A 13,927-nucleotide genomic window follows, 5' to 3' on the forward strand; every position below is an offset into this window, starting at 1 on the left:
CTTCAAGAAAATATTCTTATAGATGAAACACCATGATTCCCACCCAATATTCTTAAAATGACTTCTGAAGAAAAAAAAAACCATCATTCATAATAAATTGATGAAATTCTCGAACGAAAGTGTTAGTGTATTTTAAATTAATTCATAAAAAAATTATGCAATGGCAGAGGTTCGAGTTTCTGTGATATTTAGTCATGATCCAGAAGAAATCAGAATATGATGATGAAACTTCCATCCATGACCTACTCCTTGGAATTGATTATCCTTACCTATTTTTGCTATTGAATAATCACAAACCTCAATACACAGTATGAATAATATATTTTCTTTCTTCTACTTTCATTTCCTTATAATACACAGTGACACAAAGTACATGGGGCAAACTACAATACCAAGTACCAATTAAATTCATATTTGATCGATTTACACTGCAGTTATGGTTTCCAAAAGTAGCTGCCGAACTCCCCCGCATGGAATTCAACAACAATTTACCTACAATTAAATCCACCCAGTGTATCACAAAAACGATTCAAAGCACCAACCAAAAACATAAAAAAAAATCCATAACAGCACACTGGGAATGACAACGAAATACTTACTGCTTTTGGTTAAGTCACATCACTTCGATTGGAAGTCTTAATCTCTAGCGATTTACCCATTCAGTTCCAACATGCAAGAATCAATGATAGGAAGTAATAATGGAGACACCAGTGACTAAAATCCTTCTTACTTACTTGATCAGCATGAAAAGACGAATAGGTTTAACCAAGGATAAAATGGGTAGAGACACACCATTTGTCACACATGTCAAAGATACTCTTGAGGTTGTTTAAACAACATAATTAACACATATGTTTGGAAACTTTGACCCGAGTAAAGACAAAGGTCAAGTGGAGTTAAACCATCCTGAAATAAACAACAGAGAACTTGCAATTTGAGAACCAATATTAAAGAAGTGACCAGCATTAACCAGGCTAACAAAGAAATTGAACACTCAATCACTATTCCCAAGTTTCTCTCTCTCATTTAATGAGTAACAGCTGATATATAATATATTTGAAGATGAAATTCGATACATGGAAGATGTAAAATTAGTTACATGAAATTCGATACATGGAAGATGTATAATGCTGCATTTGGTTGAGGGAAGAGAAAGGTGTGGAAAGGAAAATAAAAGAATTGAAAGAGAATAGAGTGGAGAAAAGTGTTGTTGGTTGAAGTGGAAAAGAGAGGAAATGAAGGGGATTTGTAAAGGTCTATGTGTTTAGTTTGAACGAAAAGAAAGTGATAGTTTTTGGTCAATTACATATATGATTCAATCCAATCCCTTAGCTGGAACTTCCACTTTCCATTGCACAAAGAGCAAAACTCCAATGGTTGTTGTAATTGATACAGAATTTGATAAACTAACAACTGGGTTAGATAGAGTGGTTGAGGCAATTGTTAGTGGGAATGTGTTGACCGAAATTATGTCACAGGTTGCACTGCATCAAGTTGTAGCTATTGGAAAATGCAATGAATTGATGCATGAACAAGTTACAATCTTGAGGAATAGTTCCACAATACCAGTATCAGAGTTAGATGTGTGGGACATGTTGGTTAAAATGAATTTGCAAGATAAACAACTAATGCATGTTACAAGTTTTTATGCAACAACCAATCTTAAATACGAAGATTGTTTTGGATGTATATTTAAAATGTAATGTATATTTTGAAAGACTTTTGATAGATTTGAAGTGTCATGCATATTTTGGAAGACTCTTGTTAGGCTTGTAGTAGGAAATTTCGGAAGACTGTGACTTCATATTAAACTTATTACACCACTAATGTATATTTTAAATTACTAGTAGTGTTATTGTTATATGTTGTTCTGCACTATAAATGATTTGTCATTAATTCAAATGGTGTATTGTGTAAGGAATTGACTAAGTTTTCATGTAAGGTCAAATTAATCGTTTATAGAACATTTCAATTGATTATTTCGTGCATCTTGGATTTGTTGAAGGTCATAGCTGCCCATTGTATCAATTATAAGTGTCTAATCAATTAAATCATTCATCCTGGACTTTCTATATTTGCGCATTTGACTATATGCCCAACCATAATCAATTGCATCGCGAAAAAATGGGAAAATATTATCAAAAGAAGAAACCAAGAGGTAGTAATATGTAATTGACAAAAAACTATCACTTCACTTTTTTTTATCTTTCAAACCAAATACATATGCCTTTACAATTTCCCTCTATTTGTTCTCTTTTTCCGCTTTATTTTGATTCAACCAAACATCCTTTTTTCCCACTCTATTTCCTTTCAATTATTTTCTTTTCCACACTTTTCTCTTTCCTCAACCAAGCTCAGCAAAAATAAGAAATTCCTCAATTACAGCAGCAACAAAACCATCCTTACCTTATCTGAGGTCAGCTATTTAACAGATCATGCTCAAACAAAAACCAAATTTTCAATAAAACTAAATTCCATCATGTCATAAAGATTTCACAAAACTGTGTCCTTGACCCAGGCTTTGAAACAACTATGTAAAGTTTGGCAAAAACACATTAGATTGGCAAAGTTTAACAATTCAACAATAAATTATGAATTTTTTTCTTCAACAACTAAATTTTTTTAATGACTTTGGAAATGCTTCCCTGGTTTACAGGAAAATCTAAAATTGTCTCAATTTCTAAATTGTGATTCGGGGTTTGGATACTAAAATGGCCTTTCCTTCAGATGACCTAACTGGTTGGTATGACAGAGAGAAACAATCTAAATAGCAATAACAGTTACTTTTTATGGATTATCCAGTAATAACATCTATATTCAGGTAACATTATGCACAACATCAAGGTCCTTTAACATTTATATTAACGCAGGAAATCAACAGACAATACCTTGTTCCTTAATGTCTTATTGGCACCTTTAAGCAGCAGAAGCCTCACTACATTGGGTTTCTGAGTTTGAACCGCAAGATGTAACGGTGTCCAGCCATCCTGAAAGAGAGTAAACAAATTAAGTTCTCAGAAGGAACTGAAAATGATTTCAATCTAGATATGCTAACCAGTAGAACAATTGACCATACCTTGTCCTGAAGATTTATATCCACATTATAAAATAAGAGTAATTCAATTGTCTCGGTAGAACCTGTTTGTACAGCATAGTGCATCAAGGTGGCCCCGTCCTGTTCCCATACATAAACAACAAGGTAGATGTATAAAATTATAACCAAGCAACTAATTACTATGCTGTTAGATTAAGATGGGACAATAAGAGTGACAATTTCTCTCAACGGTGGAAGGAAAAACACAAAATAAAAAAAAACTTAGGAAGCAAAGGCTCACATTTGCAACGAAAACAATTAAGTAATTTTTTACTCACTTTATCCCGTACAAAAGGATTAGCTGAGTTTCTCAGAAGATAATTGGTTATGGCCTGCTTTTTACCAATGGCCTTGTGAAGAACAGTCAAACCATCCTGGAAACGAAAATCACTATAATTTAAATCAACAACTTCATAATTTTTATTCTCCCATATGAAAAGTTGGAATTTATATACCTTATCGACTGCATTGATATCAACATTATGCTTCAACAAAGAATCTAAAGGGTAAAATTCTCCACATGAAGCAAATGTGTGCAGTGGAAGCCATTTACCCTGGAAATAATGTCAGTATTAGCCAAATAAATAAATAAATTGTTCACCAAACTCTCTCCTAGGAAGAATCAGAACCCTTTCCATCTCTACACCTTTAGCATGGTTCTGACAAAAAGAAAATACAACATCCAACAACATTATTGTAGCCACAATTAACCAGTCCATACAAGACAGATAAACGGCAACAAAACATCAACAACTACTGAGATTGCTGAACAACATCAATTCGTGCAAAAAGTGATCAATAAGCCTAGTAAGCCATCATAATGAAGGAGAACTATAGAATTTTGTCTTGGCAATAATACAAGCATAATGACGACAAAGCACAAGTCATTGTAATTTGTTCGTCAGACAGAGAAAACTCACTGAAGTAGCAGTAGCCAAGTCCGGCATTCGCTTGTTCAACAAGAACATCTCCTCCTTAGTAATAACAAACAAATTCCGACAACCTATTCATTCAGGCACTAAATTATCAATACCACAATCTCAACACTCAAAAAAGCGATACACATGCAATACTAAGTGATTTTAGCTTCTCTGGAAAATTGATTTTGATCTTAACATAAATTATTAATTTTAAACTGTTGACCTTCATGGGTGGTGTTAGCACAAGGGTTGTAACTCCCGCTGTTGAAAAACTCTAAGACGTCCTCCAAACCCTTCCCCTGAACAACCCCTCTCGGATCCTTAGGCTCTACACGCTCACCATTGAAGTCAGGTTCTGGAACCTTCTCATTGACGGGAAATCTAGAAGGGTTTTTGAGAACCAGAGGATTCAGCCTTTTCAATATGGTCTTCTTAGAATCCTTGTACTCGTTCCAATTCACATCCCCGTAGGGACTCAACCCTTTTACATTTCCTTTTCCCTTCTTCTCCACCGTTCTGTTGAGCCTAATTTTCTCGGCTCCCCTGAAAGGAAACTTTCTTCTCTTCTTCTTGCGCCTCTCGCTAATGGTGATTTTTGTCTCTGCCTGAGCTTTTCTCCACTTCTCCGGAACCAAATTCTCGCGGCTAATGGGCGCTACTTTCTTCCCTGAACCCGCTTTGGGTTTGGGTTTGTTGTTAGAGGTGCGATTGTCGTTTGGGAAAACGGTGTCGTTTTCAAAGATGCCATCATCGAAGACTACGCAGTTGCGGTTTTTTTGGGAGTGGGCGTTCCGTTCGGTGGGGAATTGGAGGGATGGTAGAGATTGGAAGCGGAGGGGAGAGATGGGTAACGGAAAAGTGATAAAGTGAGAGAAGAGTTTGTGAGATTGAGCATTGAACATAAGGGTCGAAAAGTTGAACATGGTGGCTTCCATTTTCAGTTGCTACTACTGCAAATGCTAGCCTAAAACAACCTTGGATCTAAACAAAATTCTAAAACTCGTAAATCAATTATTTGTCGATGATTCTGTACCAAATTTCATTGAATATACAGTTCTTGAGTTCCAACCTCAAATTTTGAATCACGTCAAGAAAACATAGCAGCCATTTTTATTCCTTTTTTTTCATATGACTTAACGAATTACTTCACTACCCACACACAACTCTGGTTCAAGTTTTTGTCGAAGACCTTTGATCAAAAGCTAATGACTAGTTCAAAACACTAAATATTCATTTAAAAATTTACATTTCTTAATACTTATTTTTCATACAAACAGAGAATAGATCAAACAACTAACCACGTGTTTAAGATTCAAAATTATATAACCTTTCTAAAAATCAACTTTCTCACCACCATTTATAAGGAAAAAGATTTTTTTCATAAATTGAAATTAATTTATTCATAAGTTAAAAAATATTCAACATGTAAAAAAACTAATTTCATATTTTTTTCCTCCTAAAAGTGTTTATAAAAAAATTACCCAAACAAGAAATCAATTAAGCAATGTGTTTAGCCAAAGTTTTATAACCATGGTATGGTAGCATTTTAATTTGCTCAATCCATTTTTTTAGCAAAACTTAATCAATGTTTGTTTCCTAGCAACAAGCTGACAGAGAAAAAACCACCCATGCCTAGATTTTCCATAAAAGATAATTTATAATAAGAGTTGTTTTCGAATAAAAATATTATTTTAATATAAGTTTCGCAAAAACGAGTTATTTAAATTTAAAGCTGAGATATTAGATATGCTTGGTATATTGAATGAAAATCAAATTTTAAAAAATGGCATGTCATTTTTCTTTTCTTTTTCATGAAAATGTTCCTATTTTCCTATCATTTAAATACATTTTATTGAATATAGTACAATGTTGTACTTGTCCTAAAATTTCCACATGCTGAAGAGTGATAATTGTCTTGCAAAACTTGTCAACGGCTAATCTTCTTTGTTGGTTCAAATCTTTCAAAAGTTGTGTTGTTTCAGGCCCCATCTATCTTTTTGATACATGTCTAACTCGCCTTAGAGGCTGCTTAAACAACTTAATTAGCTCATATGTTCTGGCACTTTGTCCAGAGTAAAGACAGAGGTCAAGTGGAGTTAAACCATCCTGCACAAACAACCAGAGAAATTGCAATAATCAACATAAAAGAAATTGCCAGAATTAAGGACAAAGAAATAGAAGTAACAGGTGAAACTTTTGAAGACACTAGCTGAAACAAAGTTGCATGAAATTAGAGTAACAACAACAAAATTAATCATGGCTTATCCTGCTTAATCAACAACAACCTACTTGACAAATCATGCTCAATCCAAAACCAACTTTTCCATTAAACAGTTAATCTATGTCATAGAGATACCACAACAACAATCCTCTCTGATTCAGACCTTGAGCTGGATATACAAGTTTATCAACAATTATGGGATAGGCAAAGTTAAATAACTCCTCAATCATTTTTGAAAGAATATCTTCAAGAACTAAAATAAATTAATGACATCTGAGTGGTTTTTTTGCTTGAAGGAAAATCTTGTGTTAATATCTCAAATTCAAAATTGTTAATAAAGATTGGATATCAGAATAACCTTTCATTCAAATAACCTAATTACATATGACAGAGACAAACCTTCTAAATACCAACAAAAGCTGATGGTCGTATCAATGACCCATTTGAAACATCTACATTCAGCTAAAATTATGCAAGACACCAAGGTTTTTTAACATTGATAGAATAAAGCAGGAAATCAATAAAAAAACTACCTTGTTTCTTGATGTCTTATCAGCACCTTTAATCAGCAGAAGCCTCACTAAATCTGTTCTCTGAGCTTGCACAGCAAGATGTAATGGTGTCCAGCCATACTAACACAGAGAAAATGAATTATGTTCTCAAACAGCTCAGCATAAAATATAAGAGGTAGATAAAATAACCAAGAGAAAAATCAATCATACGTTGTCCTGGAGATTTATATCCACATTATACAGTAAGAGTATTTTAATTGACTGGGAAGAAGCTGTTAGTACAGCATAATGCATCAATGTGGCTCCCTCCTGTTTTCAGAACATAAACAACAAAATAGATGCATAAACATATCAGTAACAGGCAACTAAGGCTTAGGAGAACAATATACTGTTAGATTAAGATGGAACTACAACAGTAACAATTTTTGAATGAGTACTTTTTACTCACTTTATCCAGTACAAAGGGGTTAGCTGAGTTTCTAAGGAGATAATTGGTTATGGCCTGCTTTTTTCCAATTACTGCTCTCTGAAGGGCAGTCAAACCATCCTGGAAACAAAGTAAATCAATAAAATAAATAGAGGACTCCTGCATTCCAATCTCCCCTATGAAAAGTTAGAACTGCAATACCTTATCCACAGCATTAATATCGACATTATGCTTCAACAGAGCATCTAAAAGGTCAAATTCTCCACAAGCAGCAAGAGTGTGCAGGGGAAGCCATTTATCCTGAAAATAATATTAGTATTGACCATTAAAAAAATTGAGAATATTCACCAAAGGCTACAAGTGAATCAGAACCATCTTTCCTCCTTTCACCTTTATCACACGAAAAACAATTGCAAAAATGTTTCTATGACCTGAGTATCCAGTCCAACAGGACTGACAACACCATTAGCTGAACAAAAAATCACAACAACTTCTACTTAAGAAGAACTAGAGAATTTTGTTTCAACATGAACAAAAATATAAGGACAGTAAAATATCAGTCATTTTTTTCCTTCCTAACATAAAACTTACTGAAGTAGCCGTTGCCAAGTCTGGCACCTTCTTATTCAATAAAAGCTTCTCCTCCTTGGTAAACAACTTCCGCTTACCTATTCATGCAGGCACGAAAGAATTAGAACAACGATCCCAACAGTTGAAAAATTCCATACACATGCGACGAGATGAATGCAACAAATAGTGAATGAAATCATTCATTTGATCACAGTGCAATTTCTAAACCCGCATTGTCACTTATTAACAACCATGAGATGCAGCAACAGTGCACTAACGATTAACCAGTTAGACCCTATCTGAGTAAACTTCTAAAATAAACACTTATCAGAAGATAAAAGAAGGATAAAATGAATTAAGCTTGGAAGGTAAGTTAAATTTAACTCATGGAACCTGCTAATTTTAACTCTTCTCCCGACAGTGTTATTCGAAAAAATATCTAAACCAAAGCATTAATTTTCACTGGATTAGTTCATATCCCAAAGAACAGTAAGTTATCCAACGCAAGTAGCAAAACAAGAGCAAACAAGAACAAAACCACCAAAATGTAGCCAATAGAGCACAAGTGTAGAAAAAAACCAACAACTCATTTATGTACCTTGAAGGGTTTTAGCAGCAGGGTCATAGTTTTCACTATTGAAAAACTCAGTGACATCCTCCAAACCCCTCCCATAAACAGCCCATCTAGGATTCCTGGGCTCCACACGTTCGCCACCGTTCAATTCAGGTTCAGGGTCTTCTTCACCACGATTCAATTCAGGTTCAGGTGGAGGAACCCCTTCTTTCACCGGAGAAGTAGAAGAATAATCGAGAAGCTTCATCTGCGCCAGTTTGGCCTCTTTATAAGCCTTGTAGTCATCCAAGTTCATATCCCTAAGGGGAATCAACCCTATTCTCTTCTTTTCAACCTTGCTGTTGAACTCCATTTCCCGCGCTATCTTGCGCCTATCCCTCTTGGTGATGTTTATCTCCGCCTGAACCTCTCGCCATTTACCCGGAACCAAATTCTCGCCCACGTTCTCCTCCACCTTTTTCCTCGAAGTGGGTTTGGGCTTGGGCTTGGGCTTATCGACGGTGAGAGTGTCGGAGGTTTGGAAAAAAGGGTCATCGAAAACGCCTTCCTCGAATACGACGCAGTCGCCGATGACGTGTTCTTCAGAATCGTCGTATTGGGGCGTTGGGTGCAGTGATGGCGAGAGAGAGCGGAGATTGAAGTTTCTTGGGAAGTGGAGAGTTTGTGACAGTTTGAAGTTGCGTGAGGTGGAAACGGGTAAGGGAAAGAGGAAATTGTGAGGTTGAGGATTCAGGACAATCGCAGAAACATGAAACATGCTCGCTTCCATTACCATACCAGCTTGTTGCTTTGCTTCTCCTCAACCCTGTCTCTTCTTTAGCTCATAAGATTCAATCATCTCTCATATTGTGTAAATAACCATTTTACCTACCAATTTTTTTTTCCCTTTAACTTTATCACTTCATGTGATCTTAATATTTGAACTTAATTATTTATTATCCTTTTTTATTTCTGAATTTAAAATATTAGTTTTAGTTAATTTAATCATTTACTTTTAGTTTATTTTTAAAATTTAAGCATTTACTGATATTTCAAATTATTTTCAGAGATTAAAATGATATTAAATGATTAATTGCTTTCAAGAACTATAAGACCAAAAAGTGTCCACTAAAGAATTTTTTTAATATATTTAGGAAGATAATATTATTTACCTTAAAATGTAATTTTATTTATTTTATATTAATTTTTAAATTGATAAACAAAATTTTCTTATTTCTTTCTTCAATTTTACTTTTTTTTTCTCCTTATTTTTGTCCTTCTCTTTATACTTTTACGATTTGACAAAATAATGAGATTGATCGTATAATAAGTTGATATCGACTAATTTAATGGTCTAATTTGAACATCATTATACACAGAAAGACGCACAACAACGTTGGCAACCTACTACTACTTACTATCTTGTCCATGATACTCTTGACTCATACTTAACATTTGGGATTTAAGATTAAACATTTAGGCTTTTATGATATTATTATATTGTTGTATTTAGATTATGAGTTATATCAATTCGTTATGAGATATCTAGAGTCCGCCTATTGAAAGTCTAAATAATATGCATAAAGTTTTAAATTTAATTTTTGTTTATTATCATTGTAAGAGAATATTGTATATGTTCAAAGTAAATTGTATATACTCAAAGTAAATAAAATAAAAAAACAATTTAGATTTTTCTCTGAATTCGAACGAACATGACATTGGGAATGGCTTTATTAATGTCAGGACTTTTAATATTAATAACATTAATACCATTATAGACAAATAGTTTACCAGTTTAGTGAAATTCGTTATTAAATTTTATTTTAATTTAAACTTTAAAAATATACAATTATCATACTAAAGTTTAAACTTACAATTTTTTCCATATATTATTTAAAATCCCCCCAACAAGATCCTAAATTTTTTTTTAAAAATATCAATTTGATTGATATCTCTTTAACTTAATTATTTTTCTAATATTTTATTAACCTTTTATTGTATTATTGATAATATAATATTTGCCAACTTTAAAAAATTATACTTTTAATGAGCGACCATAACTTCAGTTAAAAAATAATCAACAAAAAATATTTATGTCACATTACTTTTCAAACTCACCATATTTAGTGTATATATATTTGTCTACATATCTTGTAAGAATCAACGTTTTATAATTTTTCAAAATTAAAAATTACGTATTATACTTAAATTTCGATTATCAATTATTAAGTATGGCTATCTTTTTCCAAAACCTCTCTCTATAGTAAAATACTCTTAAAACTATACTGAAAAAGACAAATCATAAACAACAAAATACCACAAGCGTAGAAATTTGAACAAAACCGTACCAAAATTACTTATATAATAAACCTGCACCTGGCCACGCCACCCAATAATCCCGACCCAAAATTTAGCTAAGTTTCCGACTTTGTTTGGTAGTACGAATAACGAACAGAAAAATATCAGACAAAGTGGAGTTTTACCGAGTAGATCCATTTGGACAATAAATTATGAATTATACAATCTAGTTAAGTTTCGAACAAATAAAAGTACGAAAGAAAGTTTTAATAAGAGCAAACTATTCCCGAAACATGGATACAAACTGATATTCATAAAACAGTTTTTTCCCCTTCCATCTTCAAGACATCACCTAGATCCACGAGCATACCTCCTGTCTGGACTACCATACGGAGAGTATGGAAGTGACCTGGACCTATCCCTCCTAGTTCTTCCAGCATAGGGTGGCGGTGAATGCCTTGGTGAATAATCTCTACCACCACCTCGATAAGGTGAGCGCCTTGGAGATCTTCCACGCTCTCCACGATATGCATGATCATCACGACCAGATCCACCACCTCTATACCTTCCACGGTCACCGCGAAATCCTTCAGAAGAACAGGTGGAGTTCAGTAAAAGTTTATATCAAGCAAACACTGAAGACTAGATAGATTAGCCATTCAAAAGACACTTTCAAACTTACCATAGTCTCTAGTACTTTTCAGGCCAAGATAGTGTCCAGGTGTAGGAGTTCTTGCACGCTTCCTTCGTGACTGAAATAAAATACAGAGGCTCACAATCCTTGGAGTTTATTTGACTAAAAGAAGTGCATAAATAAATCATCCGAGTACCACTGGAAGCAAAATAAGAAGAATCTCGTGATGTCCCTGTTGCCTAAGTAAAATGTACACTTGCACACTATATTTATGTTTGTCCTTTAAAAGAAAGTTTCTACAACGTAAACAGGCTAGCCTATAAGGAAAAAAATTTATATCCACACACATGATTAATGCCAGGTGTGAGATACCATAAAAGCCTGATTAGAAAGTTGTTGATAATGTCCGTTGATTAGTTGAGTTGAAAGTGAATGCTGATGTTGTAAAGTTGTTGGACAATATAGTTGCTATGTGTTTAGTTGATCAGAGGCATTTGATTAGAGCTGTTTAAGCTTGCCATTGATCAAGCTGTATCACTAAAGTTGACATGGATGAACTGATCATCTTTGATTGCTGCCAAAATAGCTGAAGCAATGTATTCTGAATATGACCACAAAACCTTCAAGTTAAGAAGAAAGAAAAGCACAAGTATACTTTAGCAACTACAAGTTAACCAAAGAACACAGTACCCGCTCAACAGTGATATAGCGACCCTCTAAAACTGATTGATTGAGATATTTGATGCAGCGGTTTGCATCCTCAACATTATCCATTGTAATAAAAGCAAAACCTCGTGAAATGCGAGTACGAGGCTCCACCACAAGAAAACAAGAAGAAACCTAACAAAAAAGACAACTATTAACACACATTACAAATATGGGGTTCAGTAGGGAGGAAAATTATATCAGTTAAGTGAAAAGTGTAAATCAAACAACACTCACCTTTCCCTCCTTAGAGAAATGCTCCTCCAGGTCTCTCTCAGTGACCCTTGAAGATAGTCCAGTGACGTAAAGTGTAGTCCCTGAATTTTTAGCCTCCGTCCTGGAACATAATTGAACATATTATAAGCTTTTGACACATTAAACCAGATCAAAGAAGCACAATAGTACTTAATTCAGAAGTACTTCACAATTTAAGATTTATCTTCAGATGGACGCATTATGAACAGATACAAGTAAATCAGAAAGTGGCTAACCTTTCATTACTTCTTGATCTTGATCTGAATAGACCAAAGCACAAGCACAAAAAGGAAAAAGTATTAAACACATTAGAATGGATATAATAATTGTTAAGGGAGGCCAACTCAATAGCCATAACTCATGAATGATAGCTTATTGGCACTAACCTTCCACGACTTCTTGAGCGGGATCGTGGCCTTTGTTTTTCAAATGATCTAGATCGGGACCTAGGCCTAGATCTAGACCTTGACCTCGATCTTGACTGAGCCCTCCATGGGGAAGGGGACCGTGAATTCCTGAAATATTCAATCATTACACAAAAGGACAAACAGTTTCATTAACCAGTAATCTTAGAGTGCCCTCTAAATTCCACATTTAACCATGAGTTTAGAATTAAAAACTTATAAAATCATCTTGTTAACAGATGAATTAAGTGTTAAATATCTTCACAATACCCCCCTATAAAGATGTATCATGAACCCTCTAGGGTTTGGAAGCCAAGAATCCGAGAAAATCTTGACCTAGGTGAATCTCCATTATCATCTCAAGGTTCTCGCCAAGGACAAGGAAATCAAATCCCAAATCCCAAATTGACGTCCTAAGTCATTACTAGAACAACGCTAAATACCTAGGGTAAGCCCTAAACACCAAGCACGGCACAACTAAATGCTTCAGCAATAGCTATAGCCATAACCTAACTTCGGGACCTATCTCCTAGACTAAACTTTGAAAAGAACAAATTCATTAAGAAATCCTTTTCAATGTTTTATTTCATTGTGCATTAGGGTTACAAACACAGACACACACCAAGACATTGTCAAATGCGACACAGTGCATAAGAAATACAGGATTATCATTATTATCATAATCTAGAAGAATTACGGAGTTTACCTTCTTGGTGGAGAATCGGCCTGCAAAATAATTGAAAAATGTAAAAAGTGTTAGAACATCTTCGTGAAGCCATAGAGAAGAATTGAGTGATGGAAATGGATTGATAAGAGGAACATGCCATTTCAACAAGATCTCCGAGTATAGAGCTCTTGATCGGAGATGAAGAAGAGTCACGAATGAGACAACGAAGGGTAAGGGTTTTGTTTTGTCGAATCACAGAGCAACGAATTGACCTTCGATTCATATAGCGAACTGTTAAACGGATCGGGTCACATGGCCGGTCCTTTTTAATCGGACTGGACCCATTACTTTTTTTGTGAGCGATTAAAAAAAAGCCCAAAAATGGCACTACTTCCCGAGATGAGAGGGTTGATTTAGATGTCACCTATTAAAATTAAGACGATAAAAGGTTTATTACAATTCTTTTCAGGATAATTCAAACTAATTAATATTTCTATTCTAATGGAAACACATGTCCACTTTTTTTAATGATAATAAAAAATTTAATTAAAAAATTAGTTATTATAATAAGCATTAAAATAAAAAATATTATTAAAATTTATATTGAAGTTATAAAAAATGTGAATATTTTTTTTATTAATTTTATAATCTCATATCACTAGATAAA

The 13,927-nt window shown here is 34.1% G+C and overlaps 3 protein-coding genes across 6 annotated transcripts; all 3 read right to left on the reverse strand.

The window, feature by feature from the left end:
* Positions 1-311: 311 nt before the first annotated feature.
* Positions 312-5,241, reverse strand: LOC137810918 (ankyrin repeat domain-containing protein, chloroplastic). Of its 3 annotated transcripts, XM_068612416.2 has the most exons (8): positions 4,238-5,241; positions 4,015-4,097; positions 3,550-3,648; positions 3,373-3,468; positions 3,077-3,175; positions 2,889-2,987; positions 600-906; positions 312-492 (listed from the first exon to the last, which is right to left on the reverse strand). In XM_068612416.2, exons 1-7 carry the CDS (start codon positions 4,947-4,949, stop codon positions 808-810), a joined length of 1,287 nt encoding a protein of 428 aa, XP_068468517.1. In that variant the 5' UTR covers positions 4,950-5,241; the 3' UTR covers positions 312-492; positions 600-807. The 3 variants fall into 3 exon arrangements, with proteins under 3 accessions (XP_068468517.1, XP_090154491.1, XP_090154490.1); XM_090298365.1 differs by lacking the exon at positions 4,015-4,097 and having other exon boundaries at positions 4,238-5,122; XM_090298364.1 differs by lacking the exons at positions 312-492; positions 600-906; positions 2,889-2,987; positions 3,077-3,175; positions 4,015-4,097 and having other exon boundaries at positions 3,453-3,468; positions 4,238-5,098.
* A 547-nt stretch (positions 5,242-5,788) lies between these two features.
* Positions 5,789-9,204, reverse strand: LOC137810917 (ankyrin repeat domain-containing protein, chloroplastic). Its single transcript, XM_068612415.2, has 7 exons — positions 8,343-9,204; positions 7,766-7,842; positions 7,376-7,474; positions 7,196-7,294; positions 6,958-7,056; positions 6,769-6,867; positions 5,789-6,120 (listed from the first exon to the last, which is right to left on the reverse strand). Exons 1-7 carry the CDS (start codon positions 9,091-9,093, stop codon positions 6,004-6,006), a joined length of 1,341 nt encoding a protein of 446 aa, XP_068468516.2. The 5' UTR covers positions 9,094-9,204; the 3' UTR covers positions 5,789-6,003.
* A 1,555-nt stretch (positions 9,205-10,759) lies between these two features.
* On the reverse strand, positions 10,760-13,561 carry LOC137810921 (uncharacterized). Of its 2 annotated transcripts, XM_068612419.2 has the most exons (8): positions 13,418-13,559; positions 13,300-13,319; positions 12,576-12,704; positions 12,426-12,449; positions 12,172-12,271; positions 11,920-12,069; positions 11,278-11,347; positions 10,760-11,182 (listed from the first exon to the last, which is right to left on the reverse strand). In XM_068612419.2, the coding sequence occupies exons 1-8, from the start codon at positions 13,541-13,543 to the stop codon at positions 10,944-10,946; spliced, it is 858 nt and encodes a 285-aa protein (XP_068468520.2). In that variant the 5' UTR covers positions 13,544-13,559; the 3' UTR covers positions 10,760-10,943. The 2 variants fall into 2 exon arrangements, with proteins under 2 accessions (XP_068468520.2, XP_090154487.1); XM_090298361.1 differs by lacking the exons at positions 10,760-11,182; positions 11,278-11,347 and adding an exon at positions 11,602-11,830 and having other exon boundaries at positions 13,418-13,561.
* Positions 13,562-13,927: the final 366 nt, after the last annotated feature.

This window comes from Phaseolus vulgaris, chromosome 2 (assembly GCF_051622355.1).
Source record: "Phaseolus vulgaris cultivar YP4 chromosome 2, ASM5162235v1, whole genome shotgun sequence".
In the NCBI taxonomy this organism is placed as follows: Eukaryota; Viridiplantae; Streptophyta; class Magnoliopsida; order Fabales; family Fabaceae; genus Phaseolus; species Phaseolus vulgaris.

Bases quoted from the DNA above. Each gene is read 5' to 3' on its own strand.
- LOC137810918 (XM_068612416.2), bottom strand. From the start codon at position 4,949: ATGGAAGCCACCATGTTCAACTTTTCGACCCTTATGTTCAATGCTCAA. The intron at 4,098-4,237 runs GTCAACAGTTTA...CTGAATGAATAG, and splicing joins TGCTAACACCACCCATGAAG to GTTGTCGGAATTTGTTTGTT. The intron at 907-2,888 runs GTATTGTCTGTT...TGTTTATTTCAG, and splicing joins ATAAGACATTAAGGAACAAG to GATGGTTTAACTCCACTTGA.
- LOC137810917 (XM_068612415.2), bottom strand. From the start codon at position 9,093: ATGGTAATGGAAGCGAGCATGTTTCATGTTTCTGCGATTGTCCTGAAT. The intron at 7,057-7,195 runs GTGAGTAAAAAG...TTCTGAAAACAG, and splicing joins ACCCCTTTGTACTGGATAAA to GAGGGAGCCACATTGATGCA. The intron at 6,121-6,768 runs GTAGTTTTTTTA...TTGTTTGTGCAG, and splicing joins ATAAGACATCAAGAAACAAG to GATGGTTTAACTCCACTTGA.
- LOC137810921 (XM_068612419.2), bottom strand. From the start codon at position 13,543: ATGAATCGAAGGTCAATTCGTTGCTCTGTGATTCGACAAAACAAAACC. The intron at 12,272-12,425 runs GTTAGCCACTTT...ATTATGTTCCAG, and splicing joins AGATCAAGAAGTAATGAAAG to GACGGAGGCTAAAAATTCAG. The intron at 12,070-12,171 runs GTGAGTGTTGTT...CTTTTTTGTTAG, and splicing joins ATTTCTCTAAGGAGGGAAAG to GTTTCTTCTTGTTTTCTTGT.